The sequence below is a fragment of the Rhinopithecus roxellana genome, chromosome 20 (assembly GCF_007565055.1).
Source record: "Rhinopithecus roxellana isolate Shanxi Qingling chromosome 20, ASM756505v1, whole genome shotgun sequence".
Taxonomy (NCBI): Eukaryota; Metazoa; Chordata; class Mammalia; order Primates; family Cercopithecidae; genus Rhinopithecus; species Rhinopithecus roxellana.
The window spans coordinates 1,010,558-1,026,452 of NC_044568.1; the positions used below are offsets into that span (position 1 = coordinate 1,010,558).

The window sequence follows — 15,895 nt, forward strand, 5'->3', positions numbered from 1 at the left end:
GTAACTCCTGCTGCCTCGAGGATCACCCATTTTTCACTTAATTAATGTGTACTGATGGCTCGCTTTGGCCAGGCATGGTGCTGGGCTATTGGTACATAGTGGTAAACAATTTTTACACAGTTCTGGATTTGTGGAATGTTCAGTCACATTTGACATTAGTCCATTTCTTTCAGAGTGAGACCCTGAACCTTTGTATTAGCCTACATGACCTTACATGATGAGTCCCTCAGCACCGCTCTGGGCTCATCTCCTATGCTGTCCCCCTTCTTCTTTCTTCTCCAAGCACATGAGGTGTACTCTAGCCTCAGGGCCTTTGCACAGCCTGTTTCTCCGCCTGGTAAACTCTCACTCTAGATAACCTGCAAAGCTGCTTTCGTCATCTCCTTCAAGTCTTTGCTGAAGGATCGCCTTCTAAATAAGATTATCCTGAATACTTTATTGAAATTGGAACTCCTCTCTCCCATCTCATCAAGCTGGTACTCCCAATCCTCCATACTTTGCTCTGCTTTTCCCCCATGGCACTTTTTAATCTTTTAATCTTCTATTTTTATTTGTATTTATTTATTTAATTTTTTGAGACAGAGTCTCACTCTGTTGCCCAGGCTGGAGTGCAGTGGTGTGATCTTGGCTCACTGCGACCTCCACCTCCCAGGTTCAAGCAACTCTGCTGCATCAGCCTCTCTAGTAGCTGGGACTAAAGGCACGCACCATCATGCCCAGCTAATTTTTGTTTTTATATTTTAGTAGAGACAGGGTTTCACTATGTTAGCCAGGTTGGTCTTGAGCCCCTGACCTCAGGTGATCTGCCCGCCTCAGTCTCCCAAAGTGCTAGAATTACAGGTGCGAGCCCCTGTGCCCGGCTATCTTTTAACATTCTCTATAATTTATTTATTATGTTTAGCATTTATTGTCTTTATCTGTGTCTACCTGCTAGAATGGAAGATAAAGGCCAGGAATTTTTGTTGGTTTTGTTCACTGCTCTATCCTCAGCACCCATCTATAACCTGGTACCTAGTAGGACTCTATACATTTTTTTTTTACTTGAATAGATAGATGAAATAAGTAACCATTAAGTTCAAAATATAATTAACAAATTATGATGTGGTCAGAGATTTAAAAAAGAAAAGAAAAGAAAAAAGCCCACAGGGTTTCATGAAAGAGTATAACAGCAGACCTAATTTAGATTGGGTGGGTTAGAGGAAGTGACTTTTTTAGGCTGAGAACATAAGACGGACTTCAGTTCCCAAATTCGTTAGCGCAGACTCTGCCATTGCAAGCCAAAGGAATGTAGCGTAAAGGAGAGATTTCACCCAAGCAGAAGTCTCTAAGAAGAGACAAAGTGATTCATTCATTTAGCAAACACCCTCTGATGGAAGGAGAGACGCAAGTCACATATTGGTGTTGCCCAAGGACCAAAACACATATCTGTCTTATTTAATCCCAGCAACATCACTGAGGTTCTACTCTTATCTCCTCTTGACAGATGAGGAAACCCAGGTGTTGAATAACTTCTCCAGATACATCCAGCTATTAAGAGACAGAGCTGGATTTCCAAATGAAGTGTCTTTGGCACCAAAGCTTGTGCCCTTTCACTCTCTGGGCACCTACTATGTGCTAGTTGTGCTATCAGGAACAGGGCTTACACAGCCAAGAAGGGCATAGCCCCTGACTTGAAGAAGTTCACAATATCCCTTGAAAGACATGCTGAAAACTTCCCTGATTAGGACACAGATTTTTTTCTGGCCCCATTTCTTTTACTTCTGGACATGCCTTCCTAGGTTATTGTTTTTCAAATCTTGATAATTCATCTTTTTGTTTTTGATAGCTACTGTGTTATCTTTTGGTGAGTACCTCAAAATTCAGTGGCTTAAAACAACAATAAGCATTCATTATCTCAGTTGCTGTGGGGCAGGAATTTGGGAATGCTTTACCTAGTTGATCTGGCTCTGGGTCTCAAAGGATTGAGTCAGATTGCCAGCTGGAATTCTATTCATCTGAAGGCTTGTCTCGGGTGAAGGATCTGTTTCCAAGGTGATTCTCTCATAGGACTGGAGTTGGTGCTGGCTGTTGGCAGGAGGCCTCAGTTCTTTGCCAAATGTACCTTTCTGTAGTACTGCTTGAGCATCCTTATGGCATGGCGGCAGGCTTCCCAAAAAGCAAGCGATCTGAGAGAGCAGGATGGAAGCTGTAGGTCTTTTATGTGCTACTCCTGGAAGTCATACATTGTCATTTTTGCAATATCCAATGGGTTACACAGGTCAGTCCTATTCGTTATGGGAAGGTACTACACAAGTACATAAATACCAAGAGTTTGAAAAATCACTGGGGCGGTCGGGGGGCATCATAAAGGCTGGCTACTACAGCTACCTATCATCTGTAACATTATTTACTTACTATTTTCCACTTTTTGTTAAAATCAGCCTTATCCTAAACAATAATATCAGTTAAGTCACAATATTAATATGCTAATTATATTTTCCAGCAAAAAATATAAACTTGTAATTATTATTATTATTATTTTTGAGATGGAGTCTCACTCTCACCCAGGCTGGAGTGCAGTGTCATGATCTTGGCTCACGGCAACATCCCCCTCCCAGGTTCAAGCGAGTCTCCTGCCTCAGCCTCCTGAGTAGCTGGGATTACAGGCATCTGCCACCATTACTTGCTAATTTTTGTTTTTTTTTCCTTTTGTTTTTTTTTCAGTAGAGATGGAATTTTGCCATTTTGGCCAGGCTGGTCTTGAACTCCTGACCTCAGGTGATCTGCCCACCTCAGTCTCCCAAAGTGCAGAGATTACAGGTGTAATCTGTAGGCATGAGCCACCATGCCTAGCCAACATTGTAATTGTTAATGAAAAAAATTATCTGTGTATCACCTATGCTCGCTTGCATAGTTCCAGTAACAAAAACGTTACCCTTGGGGAAACAGCAAGCCCAGCAAACAGGGATCTGTCAGAGAGTCCTGGAAGTTTTCATCATAAATTCCAGCTCTTCCCTCACTGTCCATTTGGAGCCCCAGAAGCTACAGGATGCTAATGTTGCTGTTTGCTGTCCTCTTCCAGGACCGCCTGTACTTTGTGATGGAGTATGTCAACGGGGGCGACCTCATGTATCACATCCAGCAAGTTGGCCGGTTCAAGGAGCCCCATGCTGTGTAAGTGAGAACTAGTGCTGTGCTTTCTCTTCGGGATAAATGGGTAGGTTAGTGGTTCCTTTGGGTGTTTTTGTTTGTTTGTTTTTGCCAAAGAGGGATTTTTAAACACCTCGGGCATCTTTTTGAAAAAATATTTAGCCAGGGAAGAAAGGTGTTCTGCTTAATATGAGATGCTTCTTTTTTTTTCTGACACCAGCTAAGAACCTGAAGCTCAGCCAGACACCATGGCTCATACCTGTAATCTCTGTTTTGGGAGGCTGAGATTGGAGGATCGCTTGAGCTCAGAGTTAAAGGCCAGCCTGGGCACCATGACTAGATACCATCTCTATAAAAAACAAAAAACTTAGCTGGGGATGGTGGCGCACACTGTAGTCTCTTCTGAAAAATAAAACAAAACTCAAAGCTCTAAAGCCACAGCTATTTCTTTATTTCTAATCCATGTCCCTGACTGCTTAGAAAGGCCCTATATCTTCCCTGGGGATTATCACTGTAGATTTTATGTGTCCATTTGCTAATATTTATTGAGAACTTACTATGAGCCAGGCCCTAAGTGCTTAACAAACATCGTCTCAACCCTGAGAATAACTCTGGGAGGGAGATGCTACCACCTCTGCTTTACAAACAAGGAAATGGAGATGCAAGGTTTTGAAAGCTTGCTCATATTCATGAAGCTAGTAAGAAGCAGTTCCTGAATTCTGACCCCAGTGTTTCTTTGCACATGTTCTTTATCTTATACCACTCTCCCTCTTAGATGCCTTTACTCCACGGGGGTGAAGGATCAAGGTGCTCAGTGGCAATGGTCTGTGGTTCCTGGGATGGGGAGACTGATTCTTGGTTGTTGGAAATGTGTTTCCTCTGCTGAGTCAACTCCATCCCCTTCAGTTTAAAAGGCAGCTACAGTATCTTCTTTTCAGAACACAAATCTCATCATGTCACTCCCCTGCTTAGGAACATTGCAAGTTGTAGGAATCAGCAATGATAACCTCTCCTGGGGAGTTTGCTAGGATCTTATTGCCTCTCCATAGAGCCCCCAGAGCTCATCTAGAACCCCACCCTGTCATACCAGAGGCTCGGTGGCTCCCGCCCAGTTCAGCTTGCCCCCTCTCCTTCCACCTGGCCAGGTTGTGAGCACTGTGTTCTGATAGGATTTGCATTATTCTTGTGCTTCCAAATCTAGCCATTCATATCTTCTGGCATGACTCTAATAGGATTAGCTTTGCTTTTACTTCTAACATCTAATTGACCATAGGCTTTAATTCTGTTGTCACACAAGACATGTCAAGACACTTTGCATAGTTCCCCAAAGCCCTGCCCAACCTTTGTGGCATAACTGGGCTTCCTAGTTCTCTCGAAACCTCTTTCTTTATGGGTTGACCTTCAATAAGAGGTTACACTTTAGACAGATGTTGTTTCTGATTCCAGCTGTGCCATTCATTCGCTATATAACTTGCTCAAGTTAATCTCTCTAACCCTCAGTTTCCTCATTTGAGGAACGGGAAGATAATAGTAGGACCTACCTTACAGCATTATTATTGGGATTAAATCAGGTAATGCCTAAAACGGTGCTAGGCAGATGGTAAACCTTCAACAGATGTTACCTGCTATTGTCAAGATAATTTTAACTTGTGATACAGTCTGAAACTATAATTCTCTCTCTTTTTGTGGGGGTTGGGGGACAGGGTCTCACTCTGTTGCTCAGACTGGAGTGCAGTGACCCTGATTATAGCTCTCTGCCCCCTTGATCTCCTGGGCTCAAGCAATCCTCTTGCCTCAGCCTTCCAAGTAGCTGGGATCACAGGCATGTGCCACCACTCCCAGTTATTTTTTTTTCTTTTATTTTTAGTAGAGAGAAGGCCTCACTATGTTGCCCAGCTAGTGAAACCGTAATTCTCCATCCAGCTCATCATATCCCATGGCCCCCTCTCCACTATACAATTGCTGAACTTCTGCCTACACCCAATTTGTCCTTAAGGCAACCCCATCACCTTCTAAACCACCCTGTGAATCCATCCGTACTGTCAGCATTTTATGAGCTATTTAGCTGACCATCCATGGGTTCTTTAATGCCCTGCACCTAGTTCAATATTGTATTGAATTCTGAGCATTGCCAAGCATATGGTGTCCTTGAGTTTCTCCATTGCTTTTTTTTTCTTTTTTTTTAATTTCAGATTTTACGCTGCAGAAATTGCCATCGGTCTGTTCTTCTTACAGAGTAAGGGCATCATTTACCGGTAAGTGAACACTGCTGTACTTTCCATCTCTTCATCTCCCTCAGCTCCTCCCTGCCCTGCCTCTTTCTTCAGCTGCTTTTAAAATTAGAATCCGTGGTGGGGGAGGAATCCTCCAGAACTAACTTGGGCATGTGTTCTGCCAGGCAGCATCGCCCACTGCCCTGGCAAAGTTTGGACAGCTCTATATGGTGGTAGAAAATCTCGATGGACTGTGTCACCAATGATGGTTCAGAGCCTCAAACAGGAGACCATTTGCTCTAAGAGGAGACTCACAGAGAGGACCCCAGTACTTCTTTCTCTTGCTTGTGGACCCTACATTTGAGGAGCAGGCAAAGAATTTTGGCTGGCAGAATGTGATGGATCACATTACTATGAAACATTATTTATTTATTTATTTATTTATTTATTTATTTATTTATTTATTTATTTATTTCTGCTATGTAACTACAACTTGGAAATGGATCTCTGAGTGGCCGCTCTGAAAGACAGGATTAAGTTCAGGACTTGGCATTTGCTGGTTTTTGGAGGAGCAAATGGATGATCATAGCTGCATGAGTCATATCATTTTATATTTCATGCAAGGCAGATGATTGCACCCGAGGCTGCTATTTGTTAGCGAGTCCAGGGCGTACAATTCTCCTTGTACTACGTTGATGCAAATGGCATAGCCAGTGCAGGCTTGGGCTGGTTTGTTATGCAAGAGAGGCTGCAAGGCATGAGGCTTCCAAACAGCGCTTGGCATGGGTGGGGGTCTATTTCAACGATTATGAAGAACCACAAAAGTCTATTCCATTCATGCGTTTGACACATATTTATCAAATCCTACTATATTCTAGGCACTCTTCTGGGTGGTGGGCATACAGAAGTGAATAAAACAGATGAAACCCCTTGCCCCTGTAGGAGTTTATATCTTTTTGTGGTGGGAGAAAGATAAGTGAATCATAAAAACATAGTCTGCCAAGTAGTGATAAGTACTATAGAGATAAATCAAGCAGGGGAGGGTGCTGGTGTACCCTGGGTGTTGGAGGATTCCCTCTCATTCTGTAGAGAGCATAGTGATGAGAGCCTGGAGAGTTAGGGGTGACTTGGGAGTCCTGGGCCCTTTGCTTTAACTGCGGGATATGGGATTAAAAGGCATGAGGGGGCTGGGCACAGTAGCTACCACCTGTAATCCCAGCGCTTTGGGATGCCGAGGCAGGAAGACTGCTTCAAGCTAGGAGCTTCAGACCAGCCTAGGCAACATAGTGAGGCCCCCATCTCTAAAAATAAAATACAATTAGCCAGGTGTGGTGGTGCATACCTATAGACCTAGCTACTTAGGAGGCTGAGGTGGGATGATCAATTGAGCCCAGGAGTTCAAGGATGCAGTGAGCTATGATCATACTACTGCATTCCAGCCTGGGTGACAGAGCGAGACCCTGTCTCAAAAAAAAAAAAAAAAAAAAAAAAAAAAAAAACAAGCATGATTAGATTATCATGATTAGATTAGCCCTGGTAAGTACAAGGCAGATAGTGGAGGCAAGGCTATGGGGTGCTGGCAGGACGGAGGGATGGGAAGTGGGGGCCTTGTCAGAAGCTTTCAGAGTCCTGGGGCTTTTAGTCACACCTTGGAGTGCTGATATGAAATCTATAGGGGGAAGGATGATCTTATTCTGAGTGCACAAAGTCCCCACCATTCCTACTTTCTCCTAATGATGGAGGGAAGAAGGTCAAGAAGAGGAGTGGTTTTACTTGGCATGTGGGTGATCCTAGTGAAAGTGTAAAAATAGAGAGAAGAAGACGAATTTAGAAGCTGAGGCAGGAGGATCACTTGAGCCCAGGAGTTCAAAACTGCAGTGAGCTATGATGGTGCCACTGCACTCCAGCCTGGGCAACAGAGCAAGACCCTGTCTCTAAAAAAAGGAGAATTTAAATTTTAAATAGTATGATCATTCTGTCCATGCCCATGTTTGCCCTCAATGAACACATTCACTGTGTGCATGAAATGGCACGTGGAAATCATCTAATTCCCTTAGTTTCTCTTTTGACTCTCATAGTGACAGTATCATTTTGTGCTGAATATAATTCTGGTGTTGAAAGGTACACATGAGGCTGGGGGCAGTGGCTCACGCCTGTAAACCCAGCACGTAGAGAGGCTGAGGCGGGCGGATTGCCTGAGGTCAGGAGTTGGTGACCAGCCTGGCCAACATGGTGAAACCCCATCTCTACTAAAAAAAATGCGAACATTAGCTGGGTGTGGTTGCACATGCCTGTAATCCGAGCTACTTGGGAGGCTGAGGCAGGAGAATCGCTTGAACCCAGGAGACAGAAGTTGTGGTGAGCCAAGATCGCCCTGTTGCACTCCAGCCTGGGCAACAAGAATGAAACTCCATCTCAAGAAAAAAAAAAGGTGCATATGATCTCTTCCATATGATGTGATCCCTAAATTCAAGCCAATGACTTCAGCTCGTGCTTAACCACAGAGACAGGGATCATGGCTGATTTTTCACTCTACATGATTTTCAACTTGGGTGCTGACATTAGGACCTAACTCCTATGTGGGATGTGCCTCTACTAAAGTAGAACCAACTGGGTTCTTGAGAAGATTAAACATGGAACTACAAGTTTATTGGAAGAAAATCGAGTCCCAGTGTAGGAAACAGGAAAGGAAATAATTAGAGTTCTAGTCAATTGAGTTGTGATTCAGGGCTAGTTTCTAATCAATCAGGAAGCCACATTGGGATCTCGGATCCATGAATCCAGATCCAGGTGGTAAAATTCAAAGATTAGCATTTCAGGTGCTAATATGATACCTATTCCAAAGCCCCTTTTCCTAAACTAACTACATACTCTCCCTTTAATCTTCCACTATTAATATGGTCTTTAAAGGGATATTTATCAATCTTTTAGGCCAGTCTTCATCTGAACCCTTCTTTTGCATATGTGTAAGAACACAGTCAATCTCCTACTATAGATAATGAAAATGACAGATACTCATTTCACAGCCCCCCTGTAGCCAGGGCAGGCACACAACCCAAGCACTGACATTTGGTCACACTTACTCAAGACCTTGAATCAGAAACTAGTGGCCAAGGAAGCAGAAAGCACAGAATCAAGAGAGGCCATAGTAATTATTAGCAATTACTTTCCAGAGGCAAGAGAAGAGGGTCTTAACAGCAATAGGCAGAGTCCATCTTAGGGCTTCGTGGAATAAGGGGTGATGTTTGTGTCCCATGGCAACTTGGGTGCTGGTGTCATTGGACAAGCTCTGAGTTGCAGTTAGGCATTGTTTTGGGCTGTATAGACTCTTAATCTGGTTCTTCAATCTCCTCAAAGATTCCATGAGCTCCCCAATATCCTTTGATGAATTCCTTTTCAGGTAGAAGTCATCACAGTTGGTTTTTGTTGCTCACCCTCTAGAACACTTCTTGGAAATAGATTTCTTGAAATTGATAGTCAAATAGAAATGGTAAAAAATAAATTACTTGACAAAAGATGTATGGTTTTGTCATTTCATAGAGATTGCCTTCGTAGTGGTAAAGTCTTTTAAGATGTTACAAATCACTACCTCCTTCATCTAAATCTCTACTTAATTGAACAGTTCTTAAGTAAAGAGGATGACAGATTATGTTAGACTTACCATCTTTAAGGAACTGGATATGTTGTGTTGGGGGGCGAGGAGGGAAAAAGATTCTTCCTATCAAACTTAGTTTCTGATTTACCAACTACTATATCTGGAATGTGTGTTGGTTTTGCCCTTGATGGTTTTCTGAAAAATGAAAATAATTTCTCCATCCATCATTTGAAGCAGAAATGAGGATTTATTACATAGAACAAAAGATTAGGGTGTGATATCAAAACACTGCTATGTGACGGTGAAGATGACAGAGGTGCCCTCCAGCCTCAGGACTGCCTGGCTCTTGGCATCTGAAACTTCTTTTCTATAATAGATGAAGATTTTATCACTTCCCTAGTCTACCCAGCTACCTGCTTCTGGGCATATGGTCCAGCTGAAGGGATGTCATTTGTCACTATTAGAGAAATCACATATATCACATATAGACCTACCTAGTAAGTTTAGGAAAAGCAAATTGCTGCAAAGCCTGGGTTTTCTGAGTTCCAAACTTTCACTCAAATCATGGTGGCTTGTAGATGAGCATGAAGGCTGGATACGAGCAGCACCACGGACAGCGCCAAAGGCATGGCGTGTTGGGATTGGCAAACATCAGTGGGCGAGTGCAAGTGGACCTCCCCCTCCGTTTGAATAAGGAGAACCCACAGACACAGATAGGAGATGCCAGGATATAGTTTTCAGATTGTATTCTTTTAGTCGGAAATGATGACAGCAACTCAATTCAAAGTAACTTAGTGTTAAAAGAGGCATTTATTGGCTGACATAGCTTAAAAATCCAGGCGCAGATCTGACTTTAGGCCTGGATACATGCAGAGGCTCAAGTGCATGTTATGAGGGCACACTTTATCATCCTCCCTCTAGGCTCTACTTTCTCTGTATTAGATTGCTTCTCTTCATCTGGTGACCCCTGGAATTTCTAGACTTCCATAATACCACTTGAACAACCCCAATGTAAAATGCACTTATCCCTTTCCTGATTGTGCCAGCCAAAGTGCCGGCACTAATACTTAACAGCTTTGATTGGCTCAGATTGGATCACATGCCCGTTCCTGAATCAATCACTGTGACCAGAAGAATGGAATATTTCCATTGGCCAGGACAGGCCCACATGACCATTCCTGGAGCCATGTTACATGGAAGCCATGCTACACCCATGGAAGAATTGGATGAGGGTGTTTCTTCTAAGGAATATTAGAATGCTGTCATCACAAAATACTAGAATAGGCAGAACCACAGATGCCCACTGCCCAGTGAAGATGACCAAAGGGAAACATCTGAATTAAGCAATAGATCCCCCTACCTCTCAGGAAGTCGGAGTTCCCCATCTTCTATTAGGACTGGGACCATCTGATCCATCGCTTAGCTTTGCTCACTGGTGCTGAAATATAAAGCATTGACATTGGAGTACGTGTTTAGGGAGGAGGAGCGTGTGTTGATATTGGATCCATCTTGTGTGCTAAAGACCTACAAGTGTTCCCCAAAATATCAAGCTCTACTTATCAACACATGTGAAAATAAAGGAGAATACAGCACATGTCCTTTAGGTTAGAGCTCAAATGTCACCACCTTAGAGAGGTCCTTTCTGACTGACACCCTGCTTAAAGTGACTTCCTCTAATCACTATCTTATGTCCTCTTTATTTTCATCATACCACTTATCAGAATCTATAATAATCATGCTTATAGAGTAATTGTTATCTTTTTCCCAGCACTGAAATTTTATCTGGAGAATAGGAGGCTTATCTTGTTTACAGCTACATACTACATCCAGGCATAGTGCCTGTCATATAGTAATTGTGCAACAATTTTTTTGTTGTTTTTGAGACGGAGTCTCGCTCTGTCACCCAGGCTGGAGTGCGGTGGTGCTGTCTCGGCTCACTGAAACCTCCGCCTCCCGGGTTCAAGCTATTCTCCTGCCTCAGCCTCCCGGGTAGCTGGGACTACAGGCACCCGCCACCACGTCCAGCTAATTTTTTATTTTTATTTTTATTTTTTTTTTTGAGATGGAGTCTCGCTCTGTTGCCCAGGCTGGAGTGCAGTGGCCGGATCTCAGCTCACTGCAAGCTCCGCCTCCCGGGTTTACGCCATTCTCCTGCCTCAGCCTCCCAAGTAGCTGGGACTACAGGCGCCCGCCAACTCACCCAGCTAGTTTTTTGTATTTTTTAGTAGAGACGGGGTTTCGCCGTGTTAGCTAGGTTGGTCTCGATCTCCTGACCTCGCGATCCACCCGTCTCGGCCTCCCAAAGTGTTGGGATTACAGGCTAATTTTTTATTTTTAGTAGAGATGGGGTTTCACCATATTGGCCAGGCTGGTCTTGAACTCCTGACCTTGTGATCCAACTGCCTTGACCTCCCAAAGTGCTGGAATTGCAAGTGTGAGCCAACATGCCCAGCCAAATAGTTTTTGATTCAAAGAATCAATGGAAACTCCTGGGTCATTTCCTAGGAGGTGGTCCAAGAGATCAGGGAACACTTAGCATTAAATATTTCCTTCAATCGGCTTTTTTTTTCTTTGTAATCGTTAGAGATATTTTAAAAAGTAATAATTTTGTGAAAAATGTATCTTCTTACAAAATATAAGGGGTCCTTAAGTTGCAAAGGAAAATTCTTGGAATTTTCCTGGATCCAGGAAGTGTCATGGATGCTCTGCCCTTTGCTTAACTTTCTGGGGTTCTCCCTCTTTTCAGAAGTGCTGTCTCTTTGTGTCCTTGTGAGACACTTGGCACAGTTGGCTCTGTAGAAAAAGATAAGCACGGAGGTTTGTGGACCACTTTTTATTTCCCTGCCAGATTGTAAGCTGTTGGAGGTCAAAGGCTGGTTTCTACTGACCTTTGTGCCCACACAACACCTAACACAGTGTTTTATGCATAATGAGTGGCTGTTGCTTGGCTTGAAATGCATAGCAATTAATTAAATCTCTAAATTCTTGTGTCTGCCATAGTGACCTAAAACTTGACAACGTGATGCTCGATTCTGAGGGGCACATCAAGATTGCTGATTTTGGCATGTGTAAGGAGAACATCTGGGATGGGGTGACAACCAAGACATTCTGTGGCACTCCAGACTACATCGCCCCTGAGGTGAGAGCTGCTGGGCACACGTTCACATTGCAGTGATGTACCCTCTGCTCCCCAGTTGGCTGTGTGAGAGCTAGGAAGGGTCGAGGGTGGTACCTTGCAAGGGAACCTCGGGCAGAATCTTATTCCATACTCTGAATCCTCCCTTTGAGATCACACATGCAAATTAATTTAGCACACATCCAGAAGCCCAAGCCCAAAATACATCAAGGTTTGGGAGAAAATTTAAATAAAACTCAAAAGAACCATCCAACACACATCAGTAAAATTCTTCATCAGACTGCTGTGGCTCACAGCCATGTGATACCGCCTAATTGTGACATTGAAATGTTTGTTGAGAGAGAAGGAGCAGATCCCCTGGGCTGGCATATGACATGGGATCTGTGTCCTGTATATGTTCCTCAGTAGGAAAATGGACAATAGCCCATGATTTATTTATAGCATGAAATACTACCAGGCACCAATTCAGAAGAGTGAGTTAGATATGTATGTAGGTATGAAAAGATCTTCAAGACACATTGTTAGAGAAAAAAAATCAAGGTACAGAATGACAAATACAAGACCAGGCACGGCAGCTCGTGCCTGTAATCCCAGCACTTTAGGAGGCAGAGGCAAATGGATCACTTGAGCCCAGGAGCTCCAGAACAACCTGGGCAACGTGGCGAGACCTTGTCTCTACAAAAAATACAAATATTAGCCAGGTGTGGTGACACGTTCCTGTAGTCCCAGCTACTTGGGAGACTGAGGTAAGAGAATCACCTGAGCCCCAGGAGGTCCAGGCTGCAGTGAGCCGTGATTATGCCACTGCACTCCAGCCTGGATGACACAGTAAGACCCTGTCTCAAAAAAAAAAAAAAAAAAAAAAAAAGAAAGAAGGAAAGAGGAATGACAACAATGTGATACTATTTATGGATAAAACAGAAATACACAGAACACTGCTCTGTTTTCAATTAGTAAAAGCATACAAAAATCTGGAAGATTTCAGACTGATTTTATAACACTGGTTGCCTCTGAAGATAAGGGAATTGTAAAAGAGAAATTTAGCTACTTCTGTATACTGCTGACATTTTTTTTACAAGGTAAATATATTTGTATATTACTTGAGTAATAAAGTAATTCAAAAATAATAAGGCTTTATTCAGACCCAATGAAGTTCTCCCAATGTGATATACTTTGGTCTATTATCATTTTGTTAATTAATTAGATATGACACAATCTATAACACAACTTCCTGATAGGCCATGGGTTCCATAATCTCTGGTTCTCAACTCTAACTGCAGTTTAGAGTCATGAGGGAGCTTTTACGATGTAGGATGCAGCTGGGGCATGGTGGCTCACCCCTGTAATCTCAGCATTTTGGGAGGCAGAGGCAAGAAGATCGCTTGAGGGTAGGAGTTTGAGAGCAGACTGAACAACATAGTGAGACCCTAATCTCTACAAAAAAAATAAAATAAAAATTCGCCCAGCGCACTAGCTTATACCTGCTGTCCTGAGTACTCAGGAGGCTAAGGTGGGAGGATCGCTCGAGCCCAGCAGGTGGAGGCTGCAGTAAGCAGTGATCATGCCACTGCACCTCAGCCTGGGAAACAGAGCGAGACCCTGTCTCAAAAAAAGAAAAAAAAAAAAAAAACCCACAGACAAACAAACAGAAAACAATGTGGGCTGCCCAAATGCCATCCCATTAGAATCTCTGCAGGGTGAGGCCCAGGATTTGGGGTTCTCAGAAATTCCTCACTGGTGGTGATCCAGACAAGCACAAGAAACCCTGAACTGTGTTGCTGATGAAGTCGCCTCCCCTCCAGCCCGCAGATGGGAGGGATAAGCTGCAGGTCAGGCTTTGTCATGAACTAACCACATCACCTCTGGCAACTGGTCTCACATCCCAGGCTCTAGTTTCCTTTGTAAAAAGATTAACTTGTTGGGTTGTCATGAGGATCAAATAAGACTTGAAGTACTTTAAAAGTGTGAAAACACTTTCAATGAGAAGTGTTCTCCTGGAATGCTTCCCCTTCCTTGTCTTGTGGGTTACTTCTCAGAACGCATTTCATTCATTCATAATTGACAAGTAAAATTGTATACATTTATCATGTGCAACATGTTGTTCTGAAATGCATATACATTGTGGAATGGCTAAGTTGAGTTAATTAACATATTTATTATCTCACATACTTTTTTTTTTTGTGGTAAGAACACTTAAAAATCCCTCTTAGCAATTTTCAAGAATACAATAGATAGTTATTAACTATAGTTACTGTGTTATACGATAGATCTCTTGAATTTATTCCACCTACTTAACTGAAATTTCATATCCTGTAAACAACATCTCTGCGTTTCTGATTTTGGAATAGAAATCAAAGTGGGAGATAGAGATCAAGAAACGGACATTCACTTTATAGCCAAGTTTGCTCAAATACCCTTTTTGAGTTAAACAAGCAATAACTGAATTATAAAACATTCTAGGATTAGTTAACATTTTGAGAGCATAATATGTGAAAGCCACCTAGTATCTCATGTAACTCCATGATATAGATATTATAGAAGTTAAGTAACTTCTCCCGTGATCAGACAACCTACTGGTAGACAGCAGTCAGGATTCAAAGTCAAACTGCCTAACCCTCAGACCTCAGCCTTTAGCCTTTGCTGTATTACCTCTTAACCGCTGACATGGTTAGTTTTACATCCCTACATACTGAAAGATGGACCATCACATGGCTCTTCTAGACTTTTCCATGTTCTGGCAGTTTGGGAATATGAATTGAAAACTTCACAACTGCATATACCACATGATACACCAATTCTGCATGTAGGAGTTTATCTTAAGGAAATACTTGGACAGATGTCCAAATGTCTAATTACAAGAATGTATGTTACAGCATAGGAAGAAGCCTAATCAATTGGAAATTTATAAGATAGACTTTGGTGTATCCATTCAATGGAATGCTATGCAGAGATAAAAACTGATTATGTTCATATACAAATATTAAATTAGCAAGGAAAATTTAAGTGAATAACTGGCTTTATTAAAGATCTACTGCCCATAATCCGAGCGCTTTGGGAGGCCAAAGTGGGAGGATTGCTTGAGTTTGAGATCAGTCTGGGCAATATAGAGAGACCCCATCCCTACAAAAAATTAAATAGCATGGTGGTGAGCGCCTGTAGTCCCAACTACACAGGAGGCTGAGGTGCAGGGATTGCTTGAGCCCAGGAGGCCAAGGCTGTGAGCTATGAGCTATGATTGCGCCACCACACTCCAGCCTAGGTGACAAAAAGAGACAACATTAGAAAAAAAAAAAAGAAAGAAAGAAAAAAATGGTCCACATACCGAAGTGTTTATGTAAAGCATGCACATACACACAGAGTTTAATATGTATTCAGAGAAAAGAGTATGGAATGAAGTAGACCAAATATTAGTCATAATTTTTCTCTTAATAAAGGATTATGGGTGATTTTCATGTGATCATCTCAGCTTAGCTATGTTTTATAAAGAAATAGTAAAATAGTAACAAATAGTATTACCTCTTAAACGTTTTTATTTGTAATTATGTTTTAAAAACATGCTACATAAAGTTTACTATTTTAACCATTTCTAAGTGTACAGTTTAGTAGTGTTAAGTATATTTACATTATTGTGTAAATGTTATAACTTTTACAGTGAAGAGTAAAGACAGTTTTTCTTTTAAAAATTCCATGCTCACTGTTTTGAAAATAATGATAATAATAATACACCGTGCTTAGTGCTTCGAAAAGGCAATGTGACAGCCACAGGTGTTTGCCCAGCTGCAGGTACCTCTGCAAAGCATGTCTGTCATTCCCTGAGTAATT

The 15,895-nt window shown here is 42.3% G+C and overlaps 1 protein-coding gene across 2 annotated transcripts in view; it reads left to right on the forward strand.

Moving 5' to 3' along the window:
* The window catches only part of PRKCB (protein kinase C beta), a 392,285-nt gene that overhangs the window by 339,880 nt on the left and 36,510 nt on the right, over positions 1 to 15,895 (forward strand). For both annotated transcript variants that reach the window (XM_030924982.1, XM_030924983.1), the window contains exons 11-13: positions 3,062 to 3,153; positions 5,322 to 5,384; positions 11,938 to 12,076. In XM_030924982.1, coding sequence (XP_030780842.1) covers positions 3,062 to 3,153; positions 5,322 to 5,384; positions 11,938 to 12,076 — 294 coding nt within the window. The remainder of the gene's footprint in view (positions 1 to 3,061; positions 3,154 to 5,321; positions 5,385 to 11,937; positions 12,077 to 15,895) is intronic.